This window comes from Abrus precatorius, unplaced genomic scaffold (genome assembly GCF_003935025.1).
Source record: "Abrus precatorius isolate BTA unplaced genomic scaffold, Abrus_2018 Scaffold10, whole genome shotgun sequence".
NCBI classification, from domain to species: domain Eukaryota; kingdom Viridiplantae; phylum Streptophyta; class Magnoliopsida; order Fabales; family Fabaceae; genus Abrus; species Abrus precatorius.
The window spans coordinates 23,109,992-23,125,649 of record NW_020874292.1 but is presented as its reverse complement, the minus strand read 5'-3'; the positions used below and the strand labels follow the sequence as shown (position 1 = coordinate 23,125,649).

The window sequence follows — 15,658 nt, the reverse complement described above, 5'->3', positions numbered from 1 at the left end:
CTATTGATTTAGCTTGGTGTTCTTAATAAATTGACCAGTTGACCTAGGTAGAAAAAAATTCACAGAAATAAATTGTTTCTGGTTCAAAATTTTCAAAGAAAGTCATGTACAATGGGATGAGTTGTGTTTATCATTTTTTTCCAATATACTTTGAATAAGAAAAAACAGAATATTAAATGATATTCCTTTACTTTCTCATAATATATACTTCCATCTAATATCTTTGACATTTGCTTACTTCCATCAAAATTCATTTATGCTTTAATTCTACTGTGTGCTCAGGGTTAAACGCTAGAAAAATCTTTAACATGTAAATGGCAAAGACTTACTTTAACATCTGTATACCATAATTTAAAGAAAAAATATTCAAAGTTCCACTGAATTAAGCTATACATGCCCTTTGGATTAATTCAGTTTATTCCCTCCAGTTCTCATATTTCAATATTTCAATTTGTAGAAATAACTTCTCTCTCGATATCTATCTATTTATAGAGACACATATTCACATTAGTTTATTTTTGTATAAATTTAATTTTTTTTTTACCTTATTCAATAATTTAATGTTTTTCTAATTTACTATTCATGATATATTTTGATCATTATATATATATATATATATATATATATATATATATATATTTAAAAATATACAAATAATATTATTTTTATTCAAATTTTATAAAATATAATATAAATAAGTAAGGCTAAGTTTAGTTATAATATATCATTATGTTGACAAAAAAAATGTTTAAAATAAAATTATTGAATAAGGTAAAAAAAAATTAAATTAATACGAAAATAAACTAATGTGAATATGTCATTTTTGAATAAATAAACTCTTAATTGATAGGTCTCCAATGTCTCTCTCACTCTGTCTTGCCTTGTGTGCGCTGTCATATTCATATATATTCTTTATGTTTTGGATAATAATCTCTCCAGTTTTTTTTACAGGAGCAATTTTAATTTGTATGATTTCTTTTAGTCATTATATCGTGTATAGTATGATTAATTGTTGATAACACAAATTTACTATTACAAACAATATTTGGTTATCACTTAAAATCTGCCAACCATGGGTAAAATAAAGTGGTATTCTTTTACCTTTCCACTCCACTCCATTCCAAACCTTTTACATTATGAATTACTACACAGAATCCCTAAATCCTGATGCATCCTAGTGCAAAGTTGTGCTATATTTTCATTCAATCATTTTTAACCACCCATTTTGTGTCTATATATTCATCCACTTTTCTTCAAAACAGAGTCATTAGCTAAATATTCTTCATATAGTATTAACAGTGAGCATAGTAAGCTGTTACTCCAGGCTACAATTAAGTTTTCAGCAGAGTAATATGTTGCATGTACACCTCAAATACAATATCGTGCACCGACAGCAACAGATACAAGCACACACGATTAATTGTGAGAGATTTCTATTGAACAAATAAATAATTGTGTCACCAAAAGGTTTGGGAATAAAAAATAATAATAATCAAAACTGATAAACTGTACTACTTCTGTGAACTAACCTAGAAAAATTGCCAAATAACCGTGTCTCCAAACAAGTACACAGCGATAGAATTGTCAGCAACATGAAAGACAAATTGGAGGTAACGTTAATGAAAACCAACTTCAAGCATTGAAATACCTGTATAGCTGTACTGAATGGCATTTCGTGATTCAGTTGAAAATAGTTAAAAGTAAGGTGGTAAGGTTAGTGAAAACTAACTTCAGGTGTAAAAAGACCTGTGCTGAATGGTGCATCATGGCTTCGGTCAATAAAAATCCTGATCAAATGCTCAATTCCAATAGACAACTCTTTTGCATTAAAACTTGCACCGGGTATGCAAAGCACAGAAAAGCAACTGCAACTGTGTCATCTTCTGGGCTCGCCACAGAGCATTCCCAAATACACACAACTGGCACTGCATTGCATGAGATGAACAAGATGTAAATATTTCCTCAAAATATATGTTCAGTATCTAATCCCACATCAGTGAGGATCATAAATTGATATGAAAAGTGGGTGTTCTACTTGGCATTGGACTCAACAACAAAAAGACTGAAAGACCAAGCACCCACTTAACTGGAAGTCATCCAATCGACAGCCATTCTTTGAATTGTTGCTTCAATAAGAAATATATGTCCTATAAAAGTCATACTGACTAAGTGAGATGAATCCAGTCACACTTTTCAAGGAACAAGAGAAGCATTCCTGGGATATCTAGCAGAAGAGGGAAACCGTTGCAGAATTTGAGGATATTCTTGCTTTAGTCGTTTATTTGGTAATCCTTGCAGTGACCTGATTTATAATATAATAAGAAAGAAGCAATAAGAAAGTAAGAAAACAACAAATGAAATACTGAAATCCCTTCAAGTGGTGTAAAGATTAAAAAATAATTTATTGTCACAGAAGCTGACATATCTGTGTGTGGCTTTGTCTAATCAGTTTTCTCTATCATATCACATTGACTTACAATTGTCAATATTGACCAATAAAAGAAAATATAGCTTAAATTGCACCAAATAAACCCAATTCGAAGCACAGAAAAACAATAGAAATTGCAAGTTTAGCTCATACATTCCAGGTATTTTGTGATCTCTATTGCATTGTGAAGATTTAACTGCTTAATTCCTGTGAGGTTATAGTCTATATTCTCTTGTACTTGGTTTCTGCCAAGTATGGACATCCCTTTCTGCTTGAACCTACTGCTTCTGAACTTTCTGGTTATAACTGTTTTTATCATATCTTGGTCAATTCAGAACAAGTTAATGTATATAGTGTGATGTAAACAAAATAAAAGTGAGTTTTCTCAGCTTTAAGAGAAGGGTTATTTCTTCTTTCCACATTGCAAAAGAGTTTGTAATTGCTTTGATGGATGATCATCTTTGTATGCTCAATTTTTCATAGTGGAGATTTTGTTACTGCCTGTGTACGTAGCCTATCTTGGGTGAACCATGTAAATTTGTTTGAGTTTTATCTTCTTATCTTTGATTTTGCTTATCATTATTCTTCATTAGTTTCTCGTCTTGTTCTCTGTGTGTTACTCTACACTCTTTTTTAGGTGTTTCATATCTTCTACCATCAACAATTGTTATCAAGAGCTACCAAGGTTTTGGAGCTGTTAGTGGGGTTTGACAACAAAGAAGAAGCAGAATCTTGAAGAGGTTAGGAAGTGAAAGAAGGGAATATCTGATGAGTTTGCAAGATTGTGTTGTGAACAACCTTTCTTGTGCCATTTTGCAACATTTTTTTTGGGAAAGATGTCTCCGAACATAAAGATCAAGAAATTCCATGGCAAGAACAGTTTCAGTCTTGGCGCCTCAAGATGCGGGCTTTATTGAAGAACCAATGGTTGCGGGCACCTCTTTCGGGTCAAGCCAAGAATGGAGTAGATGATGAGCCTGCAGTACAAGAGGAAAAGACACATTCATTGATATTACTATCTTTGTTAGATGAGGTTAGATGAGGTGATATATGAAGTGGCTGAAGAAGAAACAGAGGCAGGTTTTTGGTTGAAGTTGGAAAGCCTTTATATGTCTAAATCAATATTCAACAAGTTGCTGTTGAAGAGAAGATTGTTTGGGCTTCGTATGAAGAAAGAATCATCTTTGAAGGATCATTTGGATGAGTTGAACTCTATCCTAATGGATCTATGCAACATTGACATCAAGATTGATGATGAAGATGTTGCGATGATACTCTTGGTGTTGCTACCTACATCATATGAGAATTTTGTTAGTTCTCAAAGTGTTGGGAAGGATAGCATCACTTTAGAAGAGGTGAGGGCAAGTCTTCATGAGACGAAACTTCGACATAAGGCGTTTGGGGATGAAGAGAATCTGGCATCAGGACTAGTGGTTTTGGAAAATGGAAAGGGACAACAAAAGAAAAAGAAGGGTAAGAAGAAGAGGGGGAAAGTTGGCCAAGGATGCATGCTATGTTTGTAATGATCTTGGACATGGGAAAAAGGACTGTCCTAAGAAGAATTCAGTTGCTGCAGTGGTTCAAGAAGCAGATTTCTCATCCGAAGTGGACTTGGTACTCGCAATTGAAGAATCAAACGATTTAATTGAGCAATGGGTACTTGATTCTGGGCCTTCCTATCACATGTGTCCAAACATAGGCTGGTTTGTCACATATGATAGGAAGGATGGAGGAAACGTGCTGTTAGGCAACAAAGTACCTTGCAAAGTTGCTAGAGTAATTTCTATACAAATTAGGATACATGATGGAGTTGTTCGTACACTCATTGATGTCCATCATGTTCCAGAATTGAAAAAAAAATCTTATTTCTATTAGAGTATTAGATTCAAAAGGTCTTGAATGTATTGTTCAAGGTGGAGTGATGCATGTTAAGAAAGTGTTTCTATTATGATGAGAGGAAAGAAAATAGGAAACTTGTACGCGTTGCAAGGATCAACACTATCTGGTACATTTTCAGCGGCATCTTAGGAGGAGAAAGTTGGGTTAGATTTGACTAGACTATGGCATATGCGTTTAGGGCAGATGTGTGAAAGAGGTTTGGATGTTCTTAGCAAACAAGGGCGTTTGGGTGGCCACAAAATCATTCAATTGGAGTTTTGTGAGCGTTGTGTGTTTGGGAAGCAACACAAGACAAAGTTTTCTAAGGTAGTGCATACCACAAAAGTGATTTTGGATTATGTTCATACGGATTGCTGAGGACCTTCTCATGTTCCTTCCTTGGGTGGTGCCAGATATTTTCTTTCCCCATTATTAATGATTACTCAAGAATGACATGGGTTTTTATGTTGCAGCAGAAAAGTTAAGCCTTCATAATGCTCAAGCATTGGAAGATTCTAGTGGAGAATCAACAAGGGGAGAAGGTGAAATATATAAGGACCGACAATGACTTGGAGTTTTGTTATGGGGATTTTAACAAATTTTGTAGAGAAGGTATTGTGGGACACCACACAGTGAGACATAGCCCACAGCAAAGTGGAGTTGTTGAGAGGATGAATAGAACATTACTTGAAAGAGCTAGATGCATGCTCTCTAATGCTGGCCTAAGCAGAAACTTCCAGACATAGGCAATTAACACAACTTGTTATTTGGTAAACATGTCTTCCACTACTACTATAGACTATAAATCCCCTATGGAGGTATGGTATAATAAACCTTTTGATTGCTCTATTTTAAGAGTATTTGGATATCCTACTTATTATCATGTTAATGAGGGTAAGTTAGAACCTAAAGCTAATAAGGGGTTGTTCATGGGCTATGGGCTGAAAGGGTATAAAATTTGGTCTCTAGCTAAAAAGAAAGTTGTGATCAGTAGGATAATTCTTTTGATGAAAGTTCTAGGCTTCACCTGGTATTGGAAGTTTCTGGTGTTTCAAGTAAATAGGTGGAGTGTTCTAATAAAGAGGTGGAGATATGTGTAACTCTAAAGCCAAATTCAAATTTTGATATGCTGAAGACTGATGACATTGAAGAAAAGCTCGTTGAACAGGTAGTAGAGACTCGGTTGCAGGACATAGCTACTGGGAGACCACGTAGGCAGCATAAATCACCTCAAAGATATGGCTTTGAGGACATGGTAGCATATGTCTTACATGTAGCAAAGGAAGTACAATTTCTTGAACCTACAAGCTACAAGGTGGCAATTACTAGAGCTGATTCTTCTCAGTGGATTGCTGCCATAGGAGAAGAGATGAAGTCTTTTCAAAAGAATCATACTTGGGAGGTGGTCAATTTACCAAAAAGAATGGAGTTGTTGGTTGTAAATGGAATTTTAAGAAAAAGACAGGTGACCCAAGATCAAAGCGTGTTAGGTATAAAGTTCACCTGATTGCAAAAGGATAAAGTCAAAAGGAAGGAGTGAATTACAACAAAATTTTCTCACGTGTTATGAGGCATACTTCGATCCGAATGTTATTAGCCTTAATAGCACACAAAGACTTAGGCTTTATTTGGGAGTTTGAAAGGGGGGAAAAGAGAAGAATTTGAAAGGGGAAGGAAGGGGGAAGGAGATTAAACCCTTCCTTTATTTAGATGTTTAATATTGAGAGATGAGGGTGATGGAAGATTTAAGTATATAAATAATATTATATTTTATATCTTTTTTTTATATTTTTTATTTTTACAAAAAAATAAAAAATAAATATTTTTTTTTATAAAAATTAATATTTTTATTTTTTTTATAAATTCTTTTAAAAAATTTCACTTGAAAAACTAACATTAAACAAAAAATTAGAATCCTAATCGTAGAAGAGTGAAGGAGTGAGAGAGAGAAAACTTATGAAAAACCTCTAAATTTGGGAGAACTCAAAAAACTAGCATTGAGAGGGCTTTAGAGAGTTTAGAAAACCTCTCAAACCCTTTTCCTCCTAATTAAATAACTTCCAAATAAGGATTAACTCCTCCTAACCCCTCCCTTTCTCTCTGCATCCTTCCTAAACACAACTCCCAAATATAGCTTTAGAGTTTGAGCAATTGAATGTGAAAACAACATTTTTATAGAGAGATGGAGGAAAAGATCTTTATGAACTAGTTAGAAAGGTTTGAGGTTCTTGGCAAAGAGGACCATGTTTGTTGTTTGAAAAGAAATTCTTGTATGGTCTAAAACAATAACCTAGGCAATGGTATAAGAGGTTTGACAGCTTCATGGTGAGTCATTGGTTTTGTAGGAGCCCATATGACTGTTGCGTTTACCACAACAAGTTGGAAGATGAATCTTTCATTTATTTGTTATTGTATGTGGATGATATGCTTATAGCAACTCAAGACAAGTCAGAAATTCAAAAGGTAAAATTTGGGTATAGAAATCTAAAGGGATTGCACTACGAAGAAACTTTTCTTATCTCAAGAAATTTACATTCAAAAAGTGTTATCTCAATTTGGGATGGTTATTGCAAAGTCCTTAAGCACTCACTCTGCTGCCAAGACAAAATTTTGTATTACTTATACATCTTAGACTCAGAAGAAGTTGGAGCATATGTCCAAGGTGCCATATGCAAGTGTTGTTGGGAGTCTTATGTATGCAATAGTATGCGCAAGACTAGATATTGCACATGCAGTGGGAGTGATGAACAAATATATGAGTCAACCTAGGAAGGAGCATTGATAGGCGGTGAAAAGGATATTCTAGTATTTGAAGGGTACTACTGATGTTGGATTGATCTATAGAGCTAAAAATGCTTGCATGGTAGGCTGATACTTAGATTCCGATTATGCTGGAGATTTAGATGGTAGAAGATCTGTCACAAGTTATGTCTTTATTTTGGGAAGTTCAACTGTGAGCTGTAAGACAACTCTTCAACCTTCGGTTGCTTTGTCAACTATAGAGGCAGAGTGTATGGCCTTGGCTGAAGCTGCAAAAGAAGGCATTTGGTTGAAAGGAAAAATTGGACGTTTGGGTATTCCTCAAGAGCATGTTGTGATCTTCTGTGACAGCTTGAGTGCCATCTATTTGAAAAAGGATCAGGTTCATCATAAGAGCACCAAACACATAAATGTGAGGCATCACTTCTTGAGGACTGAGACAAGAATTAAAGTGCAAAAGATTAGTAAAAGATAAACCAGATGATATCTTTACTAAGCCTACTAACCTAGGAGCAAGTTTATGCATTGTTTGGGCTTACTCAATGTTGACAAGTGGAAATAGCCTTGCAAGAGCTAGGCAGTTGTAGAAAGTTTATTGTTGATTATCCATGTATGAGTATGTGTAAAGAAGATTGAGTCCAAGGTGAAGATTTGTGAGGTTATGGTCTAAATCCTCTTGTACTTGGTTTCCGCTAAGTATGAACATACCTTTCTGCTTGAACCTTCTGCTTCTGAACCTTTTGGTTATAACTGTTTTTATTATATCTTGGTTTATATAGAGTCAATTCAGAACAAGTTAATATATAGTGTGATGTAAACAAAATAAAGGTGAGAGAGTATTCTCAGCTTTAAGAGTAGGGTTATTTCTTCTTCCACATTGCAAGAGAGTTTGTAATTGCTTTGGTGGATGATCATCTTTGTATGCTCAATTTTTCATAGTGGAAATTCTGTTACTGCCCGTGGACATAGCCTATCTTGGTGAACCACGTAAATTCGTTTGAGTTCTATCGTCCTATTTTAGATTTTGCTTATCATTATTCCGCATTAGTTTTTCATCTTGTTCTCTGTTTGTTACTCTGTTTTAGGTGTTTCATATCTTCTACCACAACAATTCCAATGGGTGCAAATCACAACATGCTAGATCAAGGAAGCACAACATTGAAAAGCGTTTTATATTTACAGATACAAGTTCGTCCATTGTGTAATACAATTAAAGAAAATCACATATACAAAATCGTCAGGTAAAAAATAACAAACCTGGGTGAACCCAGCGGCTTCCGAGTGCCTTGACCAAGCCTTGTTCTCAGACTTCCAAGTGCCTTCTCAGCAGCCTGAAGGAAAAAAGAAAGCATTTTAGACTAGTGCTCCAACACCATATGACTAAGTTAATCAAATTCATTTATACAGACATATATATCTATAAATAATAGTTCATAACTAAATACAATAAGATACCTGCATTTTAGCCTCATCCCATGTTAACCCAATCCCTTTGGCAAAGACCAGGCCATCTATCTCCACCTAAAACAATGGAAAATTGTTTAAAAAACTTCCAGAACTTACTAAGAAAACCAGAATTCAGAACTAAACAATATTTACAGTGTAGGGGAAAAGAGAAACGACAAAAGTGCCTTGTAGCTGAGAAGGCTTCTTTCATAGTTTATAAACCCTACAAGCAGGGTGTTTGCAAAACTACTACACTATACTAGATGCAAAATAGTAAAGGGGAATTTCAGCTCGAATCCCCAATGTTCATATTTCAGCAACAATTCAATAATTCTCCTAAAAAAAAGAATTATAAACTACATAAGTAGAATGGAAAGCAACATGTTAGGTAAACCCAATGGAGTTGTAAATAGAGTTAGTTCATGATGGTCAGTTAGAAGCCTAAGAGATTGGCAGATATATGCTATCAGGCTCGCAAAATCTTGAGATGAACACTTGTATTCATTCTTTCTCTAATTCTGAACCAGTACATACACAACACTAGTATATTTTGCTCATGCATAAATTACAAACCTGTGCATGTACTTCATCTTTCCGAACAGAATTTGTTGATACTGGAATTGGCAGAGATTGAAAACTGACAGCAAGACCCTCCATCATGCACTAAAGAAGTTGAATGGAAAATTTATTGTATATATACATAACGATTATTAACATAGCATAATGAATAAATGGGCCAAAATTGCTTCCTATATTTATTAAAAAGCTTACCAATTCTCTGAGAGCAGAAATTGAACCCATTGACCTTGTAGAGACTTCCAACCTAGGATCTAAAACCCTAGATGGCTCAGATGCAATTGAGAATGAAACTGACTCTTCTTTAGGAAATAGCTGATTATCAAGAGGATTAACACCACCCACAAAACCATTGTCGTTTGAACCATGAAATCCACTCACATCACCATAATTAGAACCAGAATTTGCCTTAACATGAGACATATATACATCTACAAAAATATTATAAAAATGGTCAAAATAAAATGTCATATCTATCAAGTCATTATTAAAAAAATTAGAAAATCTCACCGGCCAATTGTTTGATTGAACACTCAGCAGCCTTGCGTTGAGCTTCCCTTCTAGTTCTACCAATTCCTTCACCAACCTTTTTCCCAGCGAACCATGCCTGCAAATAAGATTGACATCAGATCAACGTGTATCAACAAACTCTAAATAAATATAATGAACTATATATTTTAGTAAGCGACTCCACTGTATAGCAAGCAAAATGGAACCAAATTTGCACCCCTGATTAAAGAAATATTAGATTAATTACAGATAAAACAATAAAGGCAACAATTCCAAATCTACTCATTACGATATAAGACACCCAACCCTGCATTTAGTGAATGGAAGTCATAAAATTAATAAAAAGCTTAGACTATATTGGTCAAAGTCAGTTTCTTGCAGTTAACTATAGAAAAAATATTTGTGGATTCATTGATTTTAAAATGAGAAATTTTATCCAAAATTAATTGAAATCAAACTATATCATAAATAACTCTGATTGCCAGAGAAGAAATGTAATATATAAATTACATGCAAACATAATCAACAAGGACTCAGAAGACCTTGCTTCCCAGAATGAAAGATACCTCAATGGAGAATTGTAATGCGGTACTAGCAACTAATGATGACCGGAATTCCACCTGTTGACAAAAAAGCAACAGAAACTTTCAACGATACATTCAGATAATATTAATAATCTATGCTGCAATGCCATCCAACTATTTTCTTATAGACACATATTTCCACTCACTCTAGTTCTGCACTTCTGTGCAATTTCCTTTAATACTCCAACTGTAGTATCAGCATGAAACAAAGAACGTCCAGATTTAGAGTCAAAATCCTTGTTGCTATAAGATGAACTACTCAAGGGATTGTCATCACCTTCATGACAACCATAATATCATGTCATTCTAACAATAACACAAAACATTAGAACCGACCAAATATTCAGACACAAGTGCCATAGCTTACCAGGGAAGGAATGAAAACTAGGGTGTGATTGGCTTGAGCCATCATCCCTATGATGAACCTGCAAAGAAATTATCTTTAGTTTAATTAATTAACTGAATTACTAAAAAATCTAAGAGTATGACCCTCCAGCAAACTGTCAAACATAATAGACTGAAATTTTTTATAAGCATTAACCTCCTTTGGCAATCTTTGGTGGCTCTCATGGAGAGTTCTACAAGATGAAATTGAATTGTCAACGTTGGACAACAGTGGTGGACAATGAGGCCAGTGCTTCTCAATATGCAATGGTTCAGAATCTGCAGGGAATTCTTTAGGTACTAGCCGACTAAGTTGCTGTGCCTGTGTACCCATCTCCTCTTCTACAGAAAACCATCCCCTATGTGATGGGACACAGGGAACAGAGCCTTGTATGGGATGTCTAATGGGAAATGGAGGTTCACTTGATGTGTTCTCCCTTGTATCTTGCCCATGTTGCAATATGAGAAGCCTACGCCTTGTATCTGGGTCTAATTCGGATTCAGGTACTTCACCCTCTTCTCTGGCAGGAGAACTATGCAAGATCGGTTCTGGAGGAGCAACTTGACCCATTGGCTTAACTAGAGTAGTAGATTGAGGGATCTGTACATTGCCAAATTGCATCACAGATGCTTGTGCTGTTGGTGGTGCAACTGTACCAGAAGAAGACACCATTGTGTGTTGAAGAGAAGCAGCAGAATTGAGTCTGGGATCTAAATTAGCAGTCACTGCAGGGATAGTTGAACATGCTGATGTTGCATCCTAAAAGCAAGTAGAGTCACAAAGATAACAAAATGTTTAATGATATGTATAACAGGCATCTCATTCATTCAGACTCAGGTTGTTACCTTTAATCTTCTTTCGACTTCAGCATCTGCCATGCCATCAAGTAGAAGTGAATCTTTATCTCCATTGGTAGCAGATGCATCATCCTGAACAACAATAAAACAAAGAGACACACACATATATATGACAAAATTAAATTATTCTCATTCTGCTTAAATCTCAACATACTAATTCAGCATATTGTACTCACTAGTAAATAACACACATACTTGAATGTACACTAACCTCTGAAACTAGATAATTGCTCACATCGGGGGGAGAAGGTATATCTTTGATATCATCTTCATAAGCAATCAGAGGGATCTTTTGTAAGAGCCCATCATCAAAATCCCTGTCACAAATCAGGTCCAAGAATTACCTTTATTTTTATTGGGAAAAAGTGAAGTTTTCAAAAACCAAGTTATAACTTATATCAAAAAAAGGTTTGTACAATTTGTTAGGGAAAATAAATGAGATCCTCTCTCCCCCCCCCCCCCTCCTTCAGGTGTAAAAATATGCATACTGAAGAAAATATTTGGAACATTTGATTCTTACTTGAAGAAGCCCCCCCTAACATTGCAAGCAATATTTCTTGCAAGACACAAGATAGGGATAGCATTGCTTGCCTACAGGACAAATAGGTTTCATCAGTTAGAACACTATAAATAACGAAACTTTACATATGAAACTGAAGATATTGAGTATCCAGTTATATAGGTAAGTGAAATTACTTCAGCTTGAGAAGCATAGTACGGAGCAAATGCAGGGACAACATGCACCCGGGGTTGGTCTTTCTCATCCCACACTTTCAAGCGATCGTCAATGATCAATGCCATCCTTGGATGGCAAAATCCATCTTGGAATACATTAAATAATGATTTCTTTAAACCTGTTATAATATATAGAAACACACAAGAAGCATAAAAAGTAAATGAACAGTAACAACAGAAAAACTGGCATGGATTTTAAATTTCAAATGCAGGCTATTGTCATCCTTTTAATTTGGTTCCTTTGGCTATTCCATTGCACATAAAGCTTCTCATTTGAAAAGAAAAATAATAGTTAAAAAGAATGCCACTTACCAGACTTGACACATACAATACGATCTAATAGTTCTTTTGAATTTATAAGATTCAAATCTGGATCAAGAAGCCTCCACATTTCTAGTGCATAGTCCCTTTCAGCCATTGTGCAAACAAAAACCTCAAAACGCTTGCGCCCTCTTGCTGTCAGGTAGCTCCGGAGATCTTCCCATGCAGGTCTCACCCTCACAAGAACACTAGTGTCACGAATCTTTCCAAAGACAAGTTATTGTAAGAGCAATGATTCTGGCAAGTCTATCAGTTTATATATGTGAAAAAAACTACAGCAAAAATGTAATATCTATTCATGTTGAAATCATCAAATCAAACGTGAAAGCTTCTGCTAGAGACACATAAACACATGCTTTTAGCATAGGGCATTGTAGAAAACCATTATGTGAATCATATAATCTCCGGTACAAATGATTAAAAGGCAGAATTCATGCTAATGTTAGGCATCATAGCATCGTTTGAGAACAAGATCATTGAGGAATAATAACGAAGATGCACAATCCCAAGATGCTGAAGTGTGCACTCAAATAATTGGATATAGAAACATTACATACCTGCGGATTGATGCGTGTCAGAATAATGTTCTTTTCCTGTAACCGTATCAGTGGTCGAACTATAGACTGATGACCATCAGACAACGCTGGAACAATCTCAGATTGAACTTTTATCACTTTCCCACTATCAACAACTTGATCATTTTCAGCATATTGCTTCAATATACACTTGTCATCTAGGTATCGCTTAATCTCTGCCTGCATACCAGAAATTCGTTGTGGATCTACCTCAGAGTTTATTTTTCGATGGAGCGCCTCAATTCTATCCTCAAAGGAGCGCATTGTGTTTGCTACTATAAGAGTTTCATCCAGATCAAACACTAAAGCCAAACATCTTAGATTTAACATTGCAAGGCATGAATTGTAGAGTCCAGAGGCAACAACAAATCCCCAGAAACAAGGTCTATCATTATTCCGTGAATACATTGCAACCAAACGTATTTCTTCCCCACCCTGTGGTATTACAGCAGTCTGCAGGAGCCAATGTTGGAATCATGATTAAAATCCAGCAACAGAATTTAGAAAAGTGGAAATTGACATCCACATATAATTTATGGGTAATGAATGTTCAAATAGAAAAGAAACAAAAGTTGACAAGGTTTTAAGTCAGCAGTTTGTCAACAAATGTCAAATATAGAGTGCCAGAACTAGAAGACAATCCTTTTCTGATATTCCTTATGAAAATATCAAGAATAGCTCTCATGGCTAATCTGTCTTAACATGTTCTCATAAGCAGAGTACAACGCTTGTGTAGTGATACATGATTAACATAATCTATATTCTGTTTTGTTTGTAAAACATTTGTTTGTTTAGACTTCAAATTTTCAATGAATTTACGGTTTATTCATTCGCAAATTGCAAGAGATTGTAACATGGACCTTGGGTGCTACATTTGAAAATCATCACATGCCATCCAACATAACAAACAAGCCTTGGCAACTAGTTATAAGATTCACAAGAAACAACAGTCAGTCTTCATAACCCAATTTGGGGTAAGCCTGAGTAAAGGAAAAGTGTGTAGTCAAGTCATTCAACTGGGGGCACCCCTTTAAGCAGTTCCTGCAACATTTGGTCCTTAAAACAGCAAATTCAATTTATTGAGACAATTATTATAAAAAATTAGAATCGTCAAAGACTTAGGGTGTAATTTCAAGATAAGTCATCTGAGATTCTGTCCAGACTCCGGAGTCCATATGCTTGTGTTTGGAATGTGAGTTGTTTTTCACTTTTTCTTTCAAGTCAAAGTTTAAAATGTCTAGTTCCTTAGTAGTATGTGTTTTCGCTTTTACAAGTTTTGCTAATTATACCTTGTTTTCCCTGATACATGAAGAGTGCAAGTGAAAGAGCGCATCCTGTTGCTGTTCTGTCTGCAAGGTCTTTGACTCCATTTTGAAGCAAACACCACAGGTAGCAAGGGTGTGAAGCACAGCAAGTGGTGTGCACCTTTCACTTGGTTGTGAGAAGTGACTTATTCTGATTTCTTTCAGATGCATGTTCTGGTTCTCTTCTAGATATATCTCTACCTCTCCCAATACCACTTCCCTATAGTATACCAAAGACTTGTACATTTTCCCTTGTTCTTTACTACTTCAAAATCACAAAAATCTTGTTGCGGCTTTCACAAAAAAAATTCCAGATTGTTTCATCGAGAATACTTTAAATTCATCCCAAATTTTTCGATTAACGGCAACAAAATATATGTATAAAAGAATATTAAACCCTATTGTTCTGACAAAATTTTAGATCCGGATGAAAATTCCAAACGCGCTGTCATGAACCTCAATCCCTGAGTGATTGTTTGAGGTGATGTTGGTTAGGGAATGGCGATGGCTATTGAGGAAAACGATGGTGGTGATTTCGAAGAGAAACCCTAGATCCGCAGAACGAAAGGTCGAAAGTAGAATACTCTGGCAAATGGCAAGCCAGTGAGTATAAATAATAACAAATGTTTGGTCTGAAAAAAAAAACAAGTGGGGTGCTTTTATAAATTTTAAAAGTTAAGTGGGCGAATATGAATAATATTATATTTTGCCTCCCATAATTTAGTTGGACTTGGGATGTGATGCTTTCAAGTTTTGTGACGTGAAGAAACGAACGAGTTGGTGGGTGGGTTTGGGAAACAGAATGGAGAGTGTGTGGAATGGGTAAATTATAATGTACGGAGATGTGGCTGAGGATGAGTTTACGTGTCCACTATTTATTGGATGCAAGTTTTCGTGCTTGTTATGAGTTATGCTTGTTCTTTGTTTGACCTTCACGCACAGTCGCACCTGATTTTGTAGTAAATATGTCAGTGACATGCTCCCATGCTTACCGGTTACACTTCGATCTTCAACTGTTGAGTACAATGATCTAATTTCAAAAGTTATTTATTATAAAAAGAAAAGTTGTTTGTTTTTATGTGTTACTTCCTTGGAATTTCAAATTCAATTTTAAAATTTAAGCCTTTTTTTCTTTACTAAATTTTAAAATTTAGGTTTTTCTTTATCATGGGCAAATTTATTTAAATAATACTTTTTTAAAAAATTTCTCAAAATAGGATTTTTTAAAAACATATTCCTTGTCTGGTGTGATTTTTGGCAGATCAGCATTTGTATCGCACATGCATGTTCGATAGAATT

General features: G+C 35.2%; 1 protein-coding gene across 7 annotated transcripts; it reads right to left on the bottom strand.

Moving 5' to 3' along the window:
• Window positions 1–1,270: 1,270 nt before the first annotated feature.
• On the bottom strand, window positions 1,271–14,960 carry LOC113853163 (RNA polymerase II C-terminal domain phosphatase-like 1). Of its 7 annotated transcripts, XR_003502487.1 has the most exons (19): window positions 14,345–14,941; window positions 13,038–13,508; window positions 12,472–12,682; window positions 12,121–12,278; window positions 11,945–12,015; window positions 11,636–11,741; window positions 11,413–11,496; window positions 10,724–11,326; window positions 10,550–10,607; window positions 10,329–10,369; window positions 10,165–10,218; window positions 9,599–9,695; window positions 9,284–9,519; window positions 9,086–9,175; window positions 8,522–8,587; window positions 8,324–8,397; window positions 2,088–2,302; window positions 1,747–1,925; window positions 1,425–1,656 (listed from the first exon to the last, which is right to left on the bottom strand). XR_003502487.1 is itself a non-coding variant. In XM_027483648.1 (17 exons), the coding sequence occupies exons 1-17, from the start codon at window positions 14,603–14,605 to the stop codon at window positions 2,194–2,196; spliced, it is 2,880 nt and encodes a 959-aa protein (XP_027339449.1). In that variant the 5' UTR covers window positions 14,606–14,941; the 3' UTR covers window positions 1,423–2,193. The 7 variants fall into 7 exon arrangements, 3 of the variants coding, with proteins under 3 accessions (XP_027339449.1, XP_027339451.1, XP_027339450.1); XR_003502484.1 differs by having other exon boundaries at window positions 1,271–1,925; window positions 10,329–10,459; window positions 14,345–14,960; XR_003502486.1 differs by having other exon boundaries at window positions 1,342–1,925; window positions 2,083–2,302.
• Window positions 14,961–15,658: the final 698 nt, after the last annotated feature.

Excerpts from the sequence above, each read along its gene's own strand:
- LOC113853163 (XM_027483648.1), bottom strand. The coding sequence starts at position 14,605 with ATGTACAAGTCTTTGGTATACTATAGGGAAGTGGTATTGGGAGAGGTA. Across the intron at positions 8,588-9,085 it reads AAGATGAAGTACATGCACAG|GTGGAGATAGATGGCCTGGT; the intron begins GTTTGTAATTTA and ends CCATTGTTTTAG. Across the intron at positions 8,398-8,521 it reads GGGATGAGGCTAAAATGCAG|GCTGCTGAGAAGGCACTTGG; the intron begins GTATCTTATTGT and ends TTTTTCCTTCAG.